General features: G+C 35.5%; 1 protein-coding gene across 10 annotated transcripts in view; it reads left to right on the plus strand.

Annotated features, from left to right (window-relative positions):
• The window catches only part of ADAMTSL1 (ADAMTS like 1), an 884,660-nt gene that overhangs the window by 541,539 nt on the left and 325,283 nt on the right, over positions 1-17,838 (plus strand). For all 10 annotated transcript variants that reach the window (XM_045467757.1, XM_045467758.1, XM_045467756.1 and 7 more), the window contains one exon: positions 17,646-17,691. In XM_045467757.1, the coding sequence (XP_045323713.1) occupies positions 17,646-17,691 (46 nt within the window). The remainder of the gene's footprint in view (positions 1-17,645; positions 17,692-17,838) is intronic.

Consider the following 17,838-nt stretch of genomic DNA (forward strand, 5'->3'; position numbering starts at 1 on the left):
AGCTAAAGTGAACCCCAAAGCAAGATTTATCTGTTATTCTTCATCTGGTGTTATATGTTATCAGTCTTGTTTTCATTGGAAATGCTTGAGTTTTTGTTTAAAAGAAAGATATACAAGTTCAGAATGGGTCTGACTACTCTGTCATTTATATGAGGAAGTCTTTTCATTGTGTTAGGAAAGATTTCACATTTTAGGGTGTTTAAGAGTTTGTGGTTGCCTTCCTTTTACTTTCTGGGTTAAAGCCTAGTCTAAATGTATTACCAGGACTTCTAATAGTCCAGGTCATATATCTTAGAGGGATGTGGTCCTCCCCTGCACCCCTAAGCTCTGATCTCCTTTCGGGAGGAGAATAAGTCGAAAGACTGAATGTTTGGAACCGTTTTATCCCATAAACCTGTTTATTAGAATAAAAAATGGTTGGAAATGTGTTTGGTGTCCATAACCTTTACTAGCCATGCTGGGAATTTATAATTCTTGGCTGTCTTTTTCTGTTTATTTAAAAATTCTTTATTTGGCTAGTTCAATAGCCCTTGTGAAGTCATTATTTCTTTTCAATTTTCTTTTTTTTTTTAAACTGCTTTATAAGGATATCTTTGACATGTAAAAACTACATATATTTAAGGTTTACAACTTACTGTTTCAATGTATTTATATATTGTGGAAGGATCACTACCATGAAGCTAAATAATTTATCCAACACACCTATATAGTTACATATTGTGTATATGTACATAGTTACATAGTGCATATGTGTTGAGAAGATTTAAGAGATACCCTGTTTCAACTTTCAAGCATACAATACAGTATTGTTAACTATCATCACCATACTGTACATTAGATTTCCCAAAGTGATTCATCTTGCATAACAGAAACTTTGTACCCTTTAACTAACATCTCCTCATTTTCCCTTCTCTCCTGCTCCTGGCAAAACACCATTATACTTACTCTCTGCTTTTATGACTTTAACTATTTTAGATTCCACTTATAAGTGAGATCATTCAGTGTTTGTCTTTTTTTGTCTGGCTTATTTCACTTAGCATAATGTCCACCAGATTCTTCCATGATGTCACAAATGGCAGGACTTCCTTCTTGTTAAGACTAAATAATATTCCATTGTATGTATATACCACATTTTCTTCACCCATCCCTCTGTCAGTGGACATTTAGATGGTTCCCATGTCTTCACTATTATGAATAATGCTGCAGTGAAAATGGGTGCAGATATCTTTTCAAATTCCAGATTTCATATCCTTTGGATATATATACTCAGAAGTGATATTGCTAGATCATATAGTAGTTATATTTTTAATTTTTTGAGGAACCTCCATACTGTTATATAATAGTTTTACCATTTTCTGTTCCTACCAACAGTGTACAAAGGTTCCCTTTTCTTTATGTCCTTGCCAACACTTGTTACTTTTGTCTTTTTGATAATAGCCATTCTAACAGGTATGAGCAGATATCTCATTATGGTTTTGATTTTCACTTCCCTGATGATTGGTGATGTTGGGCACCTTTTCGTGTACCTGTTGGCCATTTCTATTTCTTCTTTTAAGAAATGTCAATTCAGGTTTGTTGCCCATTTTTTTATTGGATTATTTGTTTTTTCACAATTGTGTTGTAAGAGTCATATATTTTAGATATTAACCCTTTATCAGATAGATGGTTTGCAAGTAACTTCTCCAATCAAAGGCAATTAATAGATTGCCTTTTAACTTTGTTGATCATTTCCTTTGGTGTACAGAAGCTTTTTAGTTTCATCTAGTCCCACTTACCTATTTTTGCTTTTGTTACAGGCAGTTTTGGTGTCATGACCAAAAATCATTGCCAACACCAATGTTAAAAGTTTTTTTCCCTCTTTTCTTTTAGAAATTTTATCGTCCCAGGTCTTATAGTTAAGTCTTTCATCCATTTTGAGTTTTTTTTTTTTTTAATTCACTGTGAGAATAAGGGCCCAGTTTTATTCTTGTGCATGTAGATAACCAGTTTTCCTAATGCCATTTATTGAAGAGAGTATCTTTTCACTATCATTGTGAGTTCACCATTGTGGCACTCTTGTCAAAGATTGGTTGACTATATATGTGTGGGTATATTTCTGAGCTCCTTGTTTTGTTCTGTTGGTCTAAATGTCTGTTTTTATGCAGTACTATAATGGTTTGATTACTATAACTTTGCAGTATAGTTTGAAATCAGGAAGTGTGATGCCTCTAGCTTTGTTCTTCTGCCTCAGGATTTCATTGGCTATTTGGGATCTTTTGAAGTTCCACATAAATTTTAGGATTGTTTCTCTATTTATGTAAAGAATGCCATTGGGGGGCGCCTGGGTGGCGCAGTCGGTTAAGCGTCCGACTTCAGCCAGGTCACGATCTCGCGGTCCGTGAGTTCGAGCCCCGCGTCAGGCTCTGGGCTGATGGCTCAGAGCCTGGAGCCTGTTTCCGATTCTGTGTCTCCCTCTCTCTCTGCCCCTCCCCCGTTCATGCTCTGTCTCTCTCTGTCCCAAAAATAAATAAACGTTGAAAAAAAAAAAAAAAAAGAATGCCATTGGGATTTTGATATGGAGTGTGTTGAATCTGTAGACCACTTTGGGTACTATGGACATTTTAACAATATTAATTCTTCCAATCTGTGAGCAAGGGTTATCTTTCCATTTGTCTGTGTCTTCTTTAATTTCCTTCATCATTGTTTTATAGTTTTCAGGGTATAAGTCTTTCACCTAATTGGTTAAGTTTATTCCTAAACATTTTATTATTTTTGATGCAGTTGCAAGTGGGATTTACTTAATTTCATTTTCAGATGGTTTGTTGTTAATGTGTAGAAAAGCCACCAATTTTTATATGTTAATTTTGTATCCTGAAACTTTGCTGAATTCATTTATTAGTTCTAACAGTTTGTTGTTGTTGAATCTTTAAATTTTTCTACATATATGATCATGTCATCTGCAAAGATGATTTTATTCTTTTCCAATTTAATTTGGATGCCTTTTATTTCTTGTCTAATTGCTTCGACTAGAACTTTTGGTACTGTGTTAAATAGAAGTAGTGAAATGAGTATTCTTGCTTACATTGGATCTTAGAGGAAAAGTTTTCAGTTTTTCCCCATTGATTATGATGTTAGCTGTGGTTATTCAAATATGACCTTCATTGCGTTGAGGTAAGTTCTTTTTATACCTATTTTTAATGGTGTTTTTTAAGTCATGAACAGATATTGAATTTTTTTACACTCCTTTTCCTGCATCTGTTGAGCTTATCATGTGGTTTTTATCTTTCATTCTGTCAATGTGATATATGACTTTGATTGATTTGCATATGCTGTACCACCCTTACACCTCACAGAGAAGTCCTACTTGGTCATAGGTACAGTGCTTTTAATGTGCTATTGAATCCAATTGGGTAGAATTGTATTGATGATTTTTGCAACCATGTTCATTAGGGATATTGGCCTATGGTTTTCTTTTCTTACAGTTTATTTGTCTGGCTGTGGTTTCAGAGCAATATTGGCCTTATAAGATTCATTTGGAAGTGTTCTCTTTCCTACTTTTTGGAAGACTTTAAGAAGGATTGGTATTACTATTTTTTAAATGTTTAGTAAAATTCACCAGTGAAACCGTTAGGTCCTGGCTTTTCTTTCTTGGGAGGTATTTGATTATCGATTCAATTTTCTTTGTTACTGGTCTGAACTAGAAAAAGAACAAAACAAGCCCGCAGTTATCCTGAAAAAAAGAAGATAATAAAGATTATAAAAAAAAAATGGATCAAATAGAGGTTAGGAAAACAATAGAAAAAATTCAACTAAACTAAGAGTTGGTTTTTTTTTTTTTGAAAAGATAAGATCAACAAATGCTTGGCTAGACTAAGAAAAAAAGAGAAAAGATGAAAATAAAACCAGAAATAAACAAGAAGACATTATAATAAATGCCTCAGAAATCAAAAGGACCATAAGGAACTATTATGAACAATTATACCAATAAATTGGGTAACCTAGAAGAAATGAGTAAATTCTAAGAAACATATAACCTTCTAAGGGTGAATCTCATCAATTTTCATTCATTCATTAAATAAATATACACTGAATATCTATCATGTATCAGGCAAGTTGCTAGGTATAACTAAGGATAAAAGACCCAGGAGTCAAGCATCTGCTTTGGGGGATTTAACAAATTATTAAGTTTTTGCTGATTATACTGAATTTCTACTGATTGTAGTTACATAATATTTTAAGAAGAGAATTTCCTCCCAGTTATGTAAATAGGTAATATATATGTAGCAATGGTTCTTAATCTTAGCTGTACTTAAGAATCACCTGTATATATATATATATATATATATATATATATATATATATATATCCCACTGAAAGCCAATTAAATACAAATCTCTAGAGCTGGAACTCTGATATCAATACATCTTTCAAAAGCTCTCCAAATGATTTTAATGTATAACCAGTGTTAAAACTGCTGCTGTATTCACTGTTGACAGTAGCCAAAGTATGGGAGGAGCCCAAATGTCCATTGACGAATGAATGGATAAAGAAGATGCGGTACAATGGAATATTACTGGGCAATCAAAAAGAATGAAATCTTGCCATTTGCAAGTACATGGATGGAACTAGAGGGTATTATGCTCAGCGAAGTTAGTCAGAGAAAGACAAATATGTGACTTCACCCATATGATAAAGGGAAGATACAAAATAGATGAACATAAGGGAAGGGAAGCAAAAATAATATAAAAACAGGGAGGGGACAAAACATAAGAGCCTCTTAAATATAGAGAACAAACTGAAGGTTACTGGAGGGGTTGTGGGAGGGGGGATGGGCTAAATGGGTAAGAAGCATTAAGGAAGACCCTTTTTGGGATGAGCACTGGGTGTTATACATAGGGAATGTATCACTGGAATCTATTTCTGAAATCATTATTGCACTATATCCTAACTAACTTGGATGTAAATTTAAAAATAAATTTAAAAAACCCTGCTGCTCTATTAAAGGAGATGATAGTGGAATGATTCAGCTCCCTGGGATTTTTTGGAAGTTAGGGTAATGAATAAAAGAAGGAATTTTCTGGTAAAAGAGATTTGTTTATGGTTAAATTCCTCACTCAGGTTTCTGTGAAATGACCCAATCTACAGCATTGGAGGAAAGCCCTGGGCACCAGCATATCAGGATGTAAAAGTGGTGATTGTCCCCATACTACTGTGAGCTAAAGGAATAACTTTTCTGAGTGGTTATACAGTTGTCAGTATAGCTAAGGTCAGCCTTGCCCAGATTGACAAATGGACTAAGTGATTTCTGAAGTTTTCTTCCATTCCATTATTAAGCTTACAAGTATGACCCTTTAAAATGCCTCCAGGTTGTTAGTGAATGACTAAGTTAATGCCCCGAGCCTGGGATATTTTATGCAAATTCTCTAGGATCCACCTGCCTTCAAATTCATTAAATTTCTTATCCGTTGAGTGGAGTTTATCTTTCTACCTTCAATTCCGCATTTATCATTATGCGGAAAGAAAGGCTTCCTAATAGTACTTGAGGTCTTTAATTTTTCTTATATTTTCTTAAATTTCTTATCCATTGAGCGGAGTTTAACTTTCTACCTTCAATTCCGCATTTATCATTATGTGGAAAGAAATGCTTCCTAATAGTACTTGAGGTCTTTTATTTCTCTGTTTGGGTCCAATTTGTGCAACAGAAAAGAGGAGTTTATCTAACCCTAACTGTTTTTGCTTAGTTTCAACCACTGGGGGAGAGGGAGGTGGTGGGAAGGAAGGAGGAAGGAGGGAATGATAAAGGAGAAGAGAAAGAGATTAAGAGAAATTAAAGGGACACCAGATATTAACAGCTAAAGACAAGGGATACCAGAATTACATACATTGGGGGAAGGATGCTTTACCTGGAGACAGAAAGAATAAGTATAGAATGCTAAGTAACATCATAGTCATGTTTGACCATCAGCTGAAACCCATAACTACATATGTCAACCTTAAATAGCTGCATAACCAATCCCTACCTCTGGGTTTTGGGGTAGGACTCACAGGTCAAGATTGGGATCTTTTCCTAGTGAGAGAGTCACATGTTTGGGAGCCTGGCTCCCATAACAGTGCATTTCACTGTCTCTGAGAGAGTCTTTAACCTATTTTGTGGACTATCCCTTTTATTTATTTATTTTTTTATCAAACTACTAATTTTGAATCTTGGTCCCATTATTTTCTAGCCAGGTGACACTGCACCGGGTTTTTAGTTTTTCTGGGATTCAATTTGTCGCATCTATGATGTCAAGTGGGCAGTTCCTGGAACAGAATAGGTGTTCAGTAAATATTTATATTCAGTGAATGTCTAAGGTGCCCTTCAACTCTAAAATTGAATGTGTGACCCTGAGACAGAGAGCTTTTCTCCTCCACATGTGCAGTCAAAACCCATTTTGCTGCCAGATAGGAAGAGGAACAAAAGCTGCTCTTAATATGAATGGTTTTAAAGAAAAATGTTGTTATTCTCCAGGCCCCCATCTTACAACGGACATCTGGGTGATACGGGCGGATTGAAGAACTTTTGTCTCTAGCCAAAATAATTCATAAATTCCCAGCTCCAGGGTTGTATCGGGTGAGGTTGTGAGAGTCCTAGAGTTTCATAATATACATTTTCCTCATGGGGAAGATGGAAAAGTTGGACTTGATGTTGCTAAAACACATTTGTTTTTATTCTCATTCTTTGCCTCTTTTGGCTACTGAGCAAATGTAAGATCATTTGCAAACCTTATGGCATGTGTGTATGTATAATAAAGTGCATGTCCTTCCTGCTAGCGGATCTCAAGCCAAGGGCAGCAATCCCCCTGCCCCACACCCCAGCATATTTCAGAGGGAGCAAATGCATCGCAGTGACAAATACAACTTAGAATAAATATGTGGAAATAAACATGTCTGTAAAAAAAATGCAGTTTCTTTCCTCTGGTAGCTATTTCATTTCCTTTTATGCTTTTCACCTTCACTTTATTATAGAAAGATTTTAGTCAGGTTTCAGGGTTCACAACTTAGAGCAAATATTAGACCAAAAGTTCTTCATGGCCTGAAATTATCCTGATAGCATTTCCTTCTGTTCTACGCCTTCTCTTTAACTTTGACCCACCCACCCTTCCTTCGCTCCTTTCTTCCCTCCCTCCTTCCTTCCTTCTTTTCTCTTCTCAAGAAATGCTTATGGAGTACTAACCATAAACGAGGCACTTCACTAGGCACTGGGGCTCAGAGATCAAAACATAGACTGCAGGGGAGAAAAGCAAATAAAAGAAACCAAAAATAGGTTTTTTAAAAGTGAAAACAGTCCTGGCCAGCTACAGGACTGTCCTGATCCTTTAAAATACTGACCACATTGTTGTCTCTCTGCCTCTTGTTCTAATGAGCTTCTTGCCTTCAATGTTCCTCTACACCCATGCCCAGCTAGTAAAATTCATCACACACTCAGCAGTGGTCTTCAACCTCATTTTGATATACTTATAAGTCATTTCTCTTCACACCACTTTGAATTACCTTTACACAGACTGGCATGTGTTACGGTTTCTTGTATGGCACTGTATCCCCAATACTATCATCTATGAGCACAGGTTTTATCTTTCTTGTTTTATATTTTACTGCCATGCACATAGTAGGTGCTCAGTTCAGTGTTGGATGAATTCGCGGAATAGAATATTAGGGCCAGGAACCTACTGTAGGACTGTTTCTTGAGTAACCCTTTCTCCCATCACATTCTTGGGATACTTATGGCCCATATGGGACATTCTACCTAAGATATTGCCTTCTTAAGTACTTTCTTCTCACCAGCTTGTCCCTTTGTCCAGTTCCTTTTGTATTTAGTATCCAGACCATGCCCATTAGTAGTTGACTATGCATTATACTGTTGTGTGTTTTACGTGGATGGATGTAGATTGTTTTCCAACTAAATTATAACTTTGAAAGGATCAAAAAAGGCCATCATTTTTCTATCTTTCACAGTTCCTTGCATAGTACTGGTTCAGACTGGATGCTCAATAAATGTGTTAAGTGACTATAAATCTGAAAGCATTATACAGAAGCTTGCTAACCAGAAATCCTGCACGGGGGCTCATTTTCACTGTGAGACTGCTTATTGTACATTTTCCTCATTAGATTTTCTGAACAGTATGCTTGGAGCAGTTTCTGGCTTCATTAGAAGTTGGGCATGATCATGATGGTTTATATTGTCATTGTTCTTGCTTTTTTCTTTGTTGATTGCATGAGCATACTCCTCATTTTCATAACCTCAGCCCATATTTGTGAGAACTCAATGCTTTGTTGTAACATGTCAGTCTTTGAAGAACAGACAGAGATATGTAAAATCATACTTGTTTGGGGAAAAAAATTGGCAGTGATTTTTCTGGTTGTAATTTAGAACATACCAAACACTCATAATAGCAAATAAACCGATTTGACACTCACAAGACAAACTCCCAAATTCAGTCTATAATATCCTCATGTGGGTCTACATTTTAATTTAACAGCTCTGTAGCTGCTTAGCCGCTGCTAGAGAATCTGTAACAGAGAAGACTTCCTTAGTTCCCTATGGTAGAGAGAAGATCAAACAACCAGAGGGCATGTCTTCTCAGAACGTTTTCCCCAAACCTACCTCATTTCCATTCATAGTGAATTTGTTCTCTACATGAAGTTTTAGTAACCCTCTCTGTATACACAAACCAGGGTCTCCAAGCTGGCACAGCATTCAGAATGTTTTTATAACGAGAGATTAGTATAGAGAAGTGTTGAATTATAAAACTAAGGTTACAAAAATATGTTACCTATGCCAAAGAAACACTTTTAAGCCAAAGCGTCGATTTATGGCACTGTTTTAAAATTTGGGCCTCCGCTACCCCCTAGTCTGTTTAAAATTGCTTTGAAAATTCAGGTTTTAGGCCAACTGTTCTTTTGGCTCCTTTGGCCGCATTAGAGCCTCTGGCAGATTGAGAAGAACTAGTGTGACACCAGGGCTGTGTCTGTTCCCAGCCAGCTCACCTACTGATGGATGATGCTTGGCAGCATGCCTCCTTGTTGTTTGTTGTATTATTACGACAGAAAGCATTTTCAAAAGCTACATTTATCAAGTTGTCATAATAGTTTGGCTTGTATATCTATCTACTCAGAAAAAAAAATAAATCTCTCTCTTAGCACTAATCTGTTGGAGCCACATGATGCATCACGTGCAGAAGAGGCAGTGCAAAATGAAAAGGCCATTCTGCATGAGATTCAGGGACCTTTCAACTAAATGATTAAAGGAAGAGGTATTTTTTTTATGTATGCATTTGAAAGTCCCAGAGCACCAAAGACCTGTCCCCGCCTTGTTTCAAGGGTACTTTTCCATGGGTGGTTGTGTTTGTTGCAGATGCCTTATTCCTAGAATTTTGGAGGGAAAACACTGAAATTTGCCACAAAGAAGGTCAAAGACACTCTTAATGTTTAAGATGGATTTTTCATTGGCAGGTATCACCAGATTAAACATCACTTGTTGTGGAGAACCTTATAAGCAAGATAGGTGGTTGTCTGGGAGCTCAAGACTGTTTGAAGCTGGGATTCAGAATCTTTATCCAGAGAAAACATATACTCAGAAAATGTTTGTTTAAAATACTTCAAACCTATTAATGTTAATAAAGCATTCACTAGATATGCATACTAGAACATCTTCAATTATTCCAAAATATAGTATATAATGAATATACAATATAAACATGGTTATCTGTAGATATGTTTTTATTGAGATATATCGACATAGAACATCATACAAATTAAAGGTATACAATGTATTGATATGTTGTTTTTTCCTCATTTTTCCCACCCCTTCCCTTTGTTAATCATCAGCTCATTCTCTTTATTTATAGGTCTGATTCTACTTTTTGTTTGTTTATTTCATTGTTTAGCTTTTTAGATTCCACATATAAGTGAAATCATATGGTATTTGCCCTTGTCAGTCTGACTTATTTTTCATAACATAATACCTTCTAGGTCCATCCACGTTCCAGATGGCAAGATCTCGTCCTTCGTTATGACTGTGTAATATTCTATCGTGTGTGTGTGTGTGTGTGTGTGTGTGTGTGTGTGTGTGTATCACATCTTCTTTATCCATTCACCTATCATTGGACACTTAGGCTGCTTCTGTATCTTGGTTATTATCAATAATGCTGCAATAAACATAGGGAGACATGTCTTTTTGATATAGTGTTTTCATTTTCTTTGGGTAAATACCTAGTAGTGGAATTACTGGATCATTCAGTAGTTCTATTTTTTACTATTTTGAGGAAACTTCCTACTGTTTTTTATAGTGGCTGTACCAATTTACATTTCCCACTAACAGTGTACAAGCGTCCTTTTTTCTCCACATTCTCACCAATACTTGTTATTTTTTGTCTTTTTTATTTTAGTTATTATGATGGTTGTGAGGTGATATCTCACCGTGGTTTTGATTTGCATTTCCCTGAAAATCTTTTCATGTATCTCTTCTGTTGGCCATTTATATGTCTTCTTTGGAAAATGTCTATTCAGGTCCTCTGCCCATGTTTTACTCAGATTTGGGGGGGGGGTTCTTTCTTTCTTTCTTTCTTTCTTTGTTTTTTTTTTTTTTTTTTTTTTGCTTTCTTGCTTTTGGTGTTTAGTTGTATAAATTCATCATATATTTTTGATATTAACTCTTTATCAGATATATCATAAAAATTTTAAGGAATAAAACAAGTTAATTGATTTGATGCATCTATACATTGCAATATGATACCACTTTCTGTTAGCTTATACCTCTAACATGTGCCCTAGTTATCATTTCTTTTCTGTGGTGGGAACAATTAAGATCTCTCTTAGAAACTTTGAAGTTTATGATACAGTGTTTTTGTCTATAATTGCTATACTGTGTATTAGATTTCCAGGACTTATTTATCAACTAATTACAAGTTTGTACACTTAAATAACATCTCCCCAATTCCCGCACCCCCAAGTCTCTGATAACTACCATTCTACTTTGTTTTTATGTAGATATTTTTTAAAGTTTATTTATTTATTTTGAGAGAGAGAGAGAGAGAGAGAGAGAGAGAGAGAGGAGAGGGGGCAGAGAGAGAGGGAAAGAGAGAATCCCAAACAAGCTCCATGCTGTCAATGCAAAGCCCAATGAGGGGTCTCAAACTCACAAACCATGAGATCATGACCTGAGCTGAAATCAAGCGTCCGACACTTAACTGACTGAGCCACCAGACACCCCTGTAGATATTTTTTGAGGAAGGTGCTGAACTGACTCCTCTTGCTGGGACCAAGCACCTACAAATAAAGTTTCCACATCAACAAGGCTCATTTTTATTGTCATGAAAAACACTCTAAATAAGAATTAAATAATAATTATATAAACATGGAATAAAATGCATAGAATTGCTTTTTTTTTAATGTTTATTTATTTTTGAGACAGAGAGAGAGCATGAACAGGGGAGGGTCAGAGAAAGAGGGAGACACAGAATCTGAAACAGGCTCCAGGCTCTGAGCTGTCAGCACAGAACCCGACGCGAGACTCGAACCCACGGACCGTGAGATCATGACCTGAGCCAAAGTCAGACGCTTAACCGACTGAGCCACCCAGGCACCCCTAGAATTGCTTTTTTAAGCAAAAGAGTGTAACAGAGCTAAAGGAAAAACAACGTGGAACTTAGGAAGCCCACTATGGTGGCCAGTCCTCTAATTTTCTCCCCCATGCCAGACAAGATCCCCACCAACCACCGATGATGCACAGACTCCAGTTCTAGATCGTAGGTTTTTAGCATCCATTTTGACCCAGGGATGAGGACAGTGAGCATCTGAGGACAGCAGGGTCCAGAGGTTCACGTAACTTCCTTTTTAATGGCAAGTTGATTGGTATCAAGTGTTGTTTCCTGAAAGAACCTCTTACACTAATGTGTCTGTGGAAAATGAAAAGCAGCCCAACAATGCATTTATACTTGGTCCTCTTAAGTGTTCTCAGAATTTGTTATTCCTCTTGAGGTCTTTGTAAAAAGTCCCTGAAATGTAGAAATGCTTTCACTAGCTTCTTGGGGACATCTTTCCGCAAGATAGCTCCAGTGAATACTGAAATGCTCAAATTGAAGCAAGAGAGGAAAACCGTGCACCAATAGTACATGACGTCGTGTTTTCAGCTGTAAATCTGCTTGTCTTGTCTAATCTATACTCACTTTAGGATCCAAAATCTAAAGGACCCAGAGTCTTTCTGTCAGCTTGAATTGTTGATATGGTTTATACCTGTTCTCTTGTGAAGAGCTCATGGTTTCCTTTTGAATAATTAAAAAAAAGAGAGAGACATAAGGAGATGAATGCTCATATTTTAAAATTCTTTGCCCATGAGTCCGTATTTGAAAGACAAGAGGTATTCCAAGAAATACAGTAACCTGTTTTTACTGAACAGCACTCTGCTTTTTCAAAATCAAAGGCAAAGCTTCCTGAGTGGTTGTCCTTAAGAACTATGGAGTCTTAAATACACAGTTACCACATTTTCCCAAAACTTGTTCACTGACACCAGGAACGAGTCTCGTTATGTCTCCAGAAGAATCTGTTTGCCTAGGGAGGAAAATGAGGAGAACCTTGAGGTAAAAATTGATGTTTTGCCCAATTTTTTAATTCTTAATGAGAGATAAGTTGAATATGCCTCCCTCTTTTAAGGACTTAAATTATATAAGTGGGAGGGTGGGGAAGTGGGGAACCAACAAATTGCTAACGCCTGGAAAGAGAACTTTTAATTTTCCATGGTAATTCATTTCTTCTATGGTTGTTAAATTATGGCAGTTGAAACTAAGATATTATCAGGGTTTTAAGAACTGGAAGAGTTTGGATGGCTTGTTATGTGTTAATGAGAAACCAAAAAAGTGTGCCTTAAGCTTACACTAATCTCATTATAAGTGAGTTAAAATCTGAATAATTCACAAATACTAGCTTGTGATTGAGGTGATTACCATTTTTTACAGAAGGAATTAAGTCAAAATTAATAAATGACTAGCTAGGAGTGAAGTGCTTAAATGAATAAATAAGGAATTGTGTGTACAAATTCATTTTGGAATGTATTTGAATATTTATATTTTGTTCCTTCATATTTGAACCAGTTCTGAGTCCTTAATTGGTACCGTCCTTAGCTCACTAAACACAGTCCTGAAAACATTCTATTGTTTGCAATGAGAAAATGCATTTACTTAAAAATCTCTGTTATCAGTGGCCTATAACTTGCTTTGGAACCCATTTTGGATTGAAATTTCTGTTTGTTTTCATTCCCAGGGGTGAATTTTATTTTGTTTAAATGTGAAAGAAACCATTTGGCTGTTTTATACCAATGAACTGTTAAGAAAGGAAGAAAATATTCTTTACTGCATGATGCTCAAATGAGGCTTTTGTGCCCAGATAAATGCTTCAGATGAAGAAATTCATACTTGGCACAAATTAAATCCTTATGGTGGAATAGTCACTTCATTAACTTAAATGAAATTTATATGCAGGTATAATAAATTTGAACTTTTAAAAAGTGTAAGCTTCTCTGCATTGAAGTTCTTTCATGTTACATTTTATAGAGGAGTGTGGTTTTCTTGGAGATGTTCCCAATATACGATGTGAGTCTAGGTATCCTTTACTTACTAGAAGTGAATTTACCAGAACTGAAGAGTAGCTCATAAATTGATACGGTAACAATAAGGTTGTTACCTTACTGTTACCCAGACCAACACTATGCTTGGTTTCTCACATTTAATCTAGTATTAATATTTTACACATCTTAAGCATATCTTGTTCCTTTTTTTTTTTTTTTAATTGTCTTAAACAAATCTGAGTTCCAATCCCTGGCTCTTTCTTTCCTGTGGATATTTCATTAAGCCTCCTAATCTCTATTAGCCTCAATCTTCTCATCTATTAAATGGGAGTAATAAAACCTTTCAGAGTTGTTGGAAGCTTATTGATAATGTACACAGAATATGTAACCCTGGACCAAATACCTATAGAAGGCACTCAGTATATCATGGAGGCTAGAATTACATTTGTTAGCCACAATCTGATAATGACTTTCAATAATGAGGACATTTCCAAAATCCAGCATTACCACTTTAATGTCATATTTCAGTTGATTAAATGAAATAAGCTTTCAGTAAATAAGTAATACTATTTAGTAGAGGGAAGGCTTAATCCAGGGAAACAAATTATGTGTAAATCAAGACAAGGTGTTTGACAATTATAGGATATTCTTTGGAAATTGCAGCAAATCTTTCTGTGTTGTTTTATTTTTGCTAAATAAGAAGGATTTAAATCAATGTTTGATATTATGTGCTCACATCTATCTTTCAAGGATGCTTTTAAAATGTGTGTTCGTAATTGAAAATATATGGGGAAAGGCTCATTTAAGTTATTGAAGCAGGTATTTTTCTGCCTTTGTTTTGTTTGGTTTGGTTTGGTTTTTAGCAAATGATATCTCTATAATAATCGTTTGGCATTTGAACAGAGCTTTTGTAAATTATCTCAGTTAGTGATCACAACTTTGTGCCCAACCATTCCAATATACATTTGACAGATGAGAAGGGTAAGACCCTGAGAGGGCAACAGGCTTATGCAAGGAGAAAAACAAGTTTACGACCTACATCCTCAAACTCCTAATTTAGTATTGTTTTCATTATTCCTTCAGGGAGATAAGGTTGGGAAAAAAAAATAAAAAGAGGTGAAAAACATAGAACTTTAAGGTCTTAATGATTAACACCAGAGTTCACTTTTTTAAAGTGAGAAGTCATCATTGTATCTTCTTGTTTTTAAAACATTCAGTGGTTCCTCTTTGTCTGTTGCCAAGTTCAAAATTAGAAGGTATTTCTCTCATCTGTGATTCCCCACATAAATCCCAAACTCCAGCAAAACAAAACCATATCTTTTTATACCTCTGTGCCTTTCCTGTGGTTTCCTTTATATATATATATATATCCTTAGCCCTCTTTCAATATCTATTATGTTTTTATTTCTGTTACACAATTAATTTACCAAATGTTTATATAAGGTGCCAGGCACTGTTAGAAGTGCTCCACAAATATTAAGTCAGTTAATCCCCATGATAATTCCAGGAAATAAGTAATATTATCCCATTTTACAGATGATAAAACTGAGATATTTAAACTGCAGAAGAGACTCAAGATTCCAGAATGAGGATTCTGGTTTCAAAGTGGGTACTCTGAACCATTACACCATGTCACATGTGTACTTAGAATTTCACAACTGAAAAACTTACCACATTCAACCGAGACCAAGGTCTAAATGGCATGCCACCAAAGGCCTCTGGGTTGTAGAATTCATTACCTTGTAAATGTACCATCAACTGGAACCTACTTATTATCTTTTTAGACTCAGAAATATGGTATTTTTCAGTAATCAAAGCAAGAACAGATCCTTCTCTTGGAGGTGGACAATGACTTGGCCCATGAGATTAATGTTTCAAACTAGAATGCTAGTTTATTTATTAACTTACAATGAAAAATAGAACTATCACATGGACCAAAACACCCACGTCAGCATGACAAGCACACTCTGCCTCTCAGCAGTCCTAAGAAACCAGATCACTCTTGGCAAGTTGCTTGGTCAACATGGCATCCTAAGGAGGAGTATCCCTGGGATAAACAGAACATTCATTGGCATCAGCTAAGTTATCATGATGCATCAGTATTGTGATTGTAACAGCCTTGCCAATGGGACCTGGAGGACATGAAACTCATAGGTCTTTTGCCTGGGACACTGCTTGGCTGGGCACCGACAACCATATATCTCCGTGATTCTCTTCTTTTCTAGGATTATAATACCTGGCCAACCCTTCCTTTCCTTTCCCATGTTCTATTGTTAATGTGTGTTAATATTCTCAATCTGGTCACAGTCAAGTCTTCAGGCCTGGGACCTTTCTATCTCTTTAAGACAGGCTTAGTGCAATTGTATTTTCAGATGCTATTTTCTTTTTGATGACATCTTCAAGACCTAACACAAATACTATCTAGCTTTTCCTACACTGAATTGTAACTACATGAGTGGTTTTATTAATACCAAAGACAAAGTTATAGCCATTCTTTTTTGTATTCCCAGAAGTAAACACATTGTGCAGCACATAACAGGAGCTCAGTGGTTGTTTCCTGAATAAACAAGTAAATGAGGAGGTAGAAAATCATCATGGTTAGGAGTGTAAGCTCTGAGACTGCATGGTCTGGTTTCAAATCTCAGCTCTACGACTTAACACTTGTGTGGTTTTGGCAAGTTACTCAAAGTCCCTGAGCTTCCGTTTTTCATCTTTAAAAAGAGTATAATTGTACCCTGTCTCCCACGGTTCCTGAAAAGATTAAATTAATACATATACCAAACTTAGAAATGTACCTGGAATTTCAAACTGTTAGTTATTAGTATAATAATTCTCTTAGCATTTTGTATTGTATTTTTACTCGTTTTGTAAAAGGTATGACTTATGTTGCAAAGGGCAGAGTACCACTTGTCCCTGTTTTAAGTGTCACCATTGAATATTTAATTAAAAATTGTTTTGTCACAGAAATTCAGTAAAATGGAAACTCCCATGTATTGCTAATGGGAGTAAGGAATGGTACAACTTTTATGGAATGCAATTTAGCAGTATTTATCAAAAGTCTTATAAAAGTTCATTCCCTTTACTCCAGTAATTCCCCTTCTAGAAATTTATCTGTCCTACAGCCACGGTCAGAAACTTGGATAAAACTTTTATATAGACATAGTTTATCACACCATCATTTATCAACCCCCTCATTGGAAATTACTTAAATGGCAAGTCATGAAAGAATGGTTATACAAATTACTTTATCTCATTTAACGGAATATTATGTAGCTCTCAAAACCGTATCTTTAAATTATTTCATAGTGTGGGAAAATGCTTCCCAAAAAGCTGAAGTGGGAAAAGAAAACCCAAACCACAAAATGGTATAGGTGACGTAATTTCTTCCACACTGAGAAGAAATCAGTAAGTCAAAATAACAGTGATTATCTTTAGATAAGGCAACTATGGGGGATTTTGTTTTTGTAATCTTTCTTTTCCAAAACCTCTCCAATGAGCGTGTATTTTAGAAGTAAAAATAATTCTTTAAGAACTATAAGTTTTAATGTCCTTAGATATGTAATTTAAAGACATGTTGAATATTGTCTCATTTTTACCATGTTCCAGATCTAAGTTTTTTCAGTGAAATATCTCTTCAGTCTAATACCAGAAATAATTAAGAAGACAGGATTCATTTTTCAGAAAATCTTGTATTAATATTTATTTGGTTAATAATCACAAAGTATAAGTACTTATCTTGAAAAATTTTGAAGGAAAATGAATGCTTAGTTTCAGCTCTCATGGAGAAATCAGTTTATATATACAACTTCTTGAGAACTGCTTTGTTTAGTATTGATAGTAATTTCTATAAGAACATTGTCATTTGGAAGAAAAGAAAGAGACTCGTACATTAGTATTAAGAGAAAATTGTTCTCGTGACAAAATAGTTTCAATTTTGAGCCTGTCACAGGTAGTAATGAGTTTTTTTTTCTTTTTTCTTTTTTTTCCTCTTTTTTCTTCTTTTTTTTCTTTTTTTTTCTTTTTTTTTTTTTTTTTTTTTTTTTTTCTTCTGTGTGTGTGTGTGACCTAGGAGCTGTGAGGGAAGAAATATCCGATATAGAACATGCAGTAATGTGGTAAGTACTGAGGTTCTGCTTCTGCGGTTATGATCATGTATCATTTTAAGAACTGAATAATGCCAAGCAGTTTTATGTATTCTGAACAAGCAATCAATTAGTATTTCAAAGAGTTATTTTTCTCACACTATACTGATGATGCAGCCT

The sequence above is a fragment of the Leopardus geoffroyi genome, chromosome D4, assembly GCF_018350155.1.
Source record: "Leopardus geoffroyi isolate Oge1 chromosome D4, O.geoffroyi_Oge1_pat1.0, whole genome shotgun sequence".
NCBI lineage: Eukaryota > Metazoa > Chordata > Mammalia > Carnivora > Felidae > Leopardus > Leopardus geoffroyi.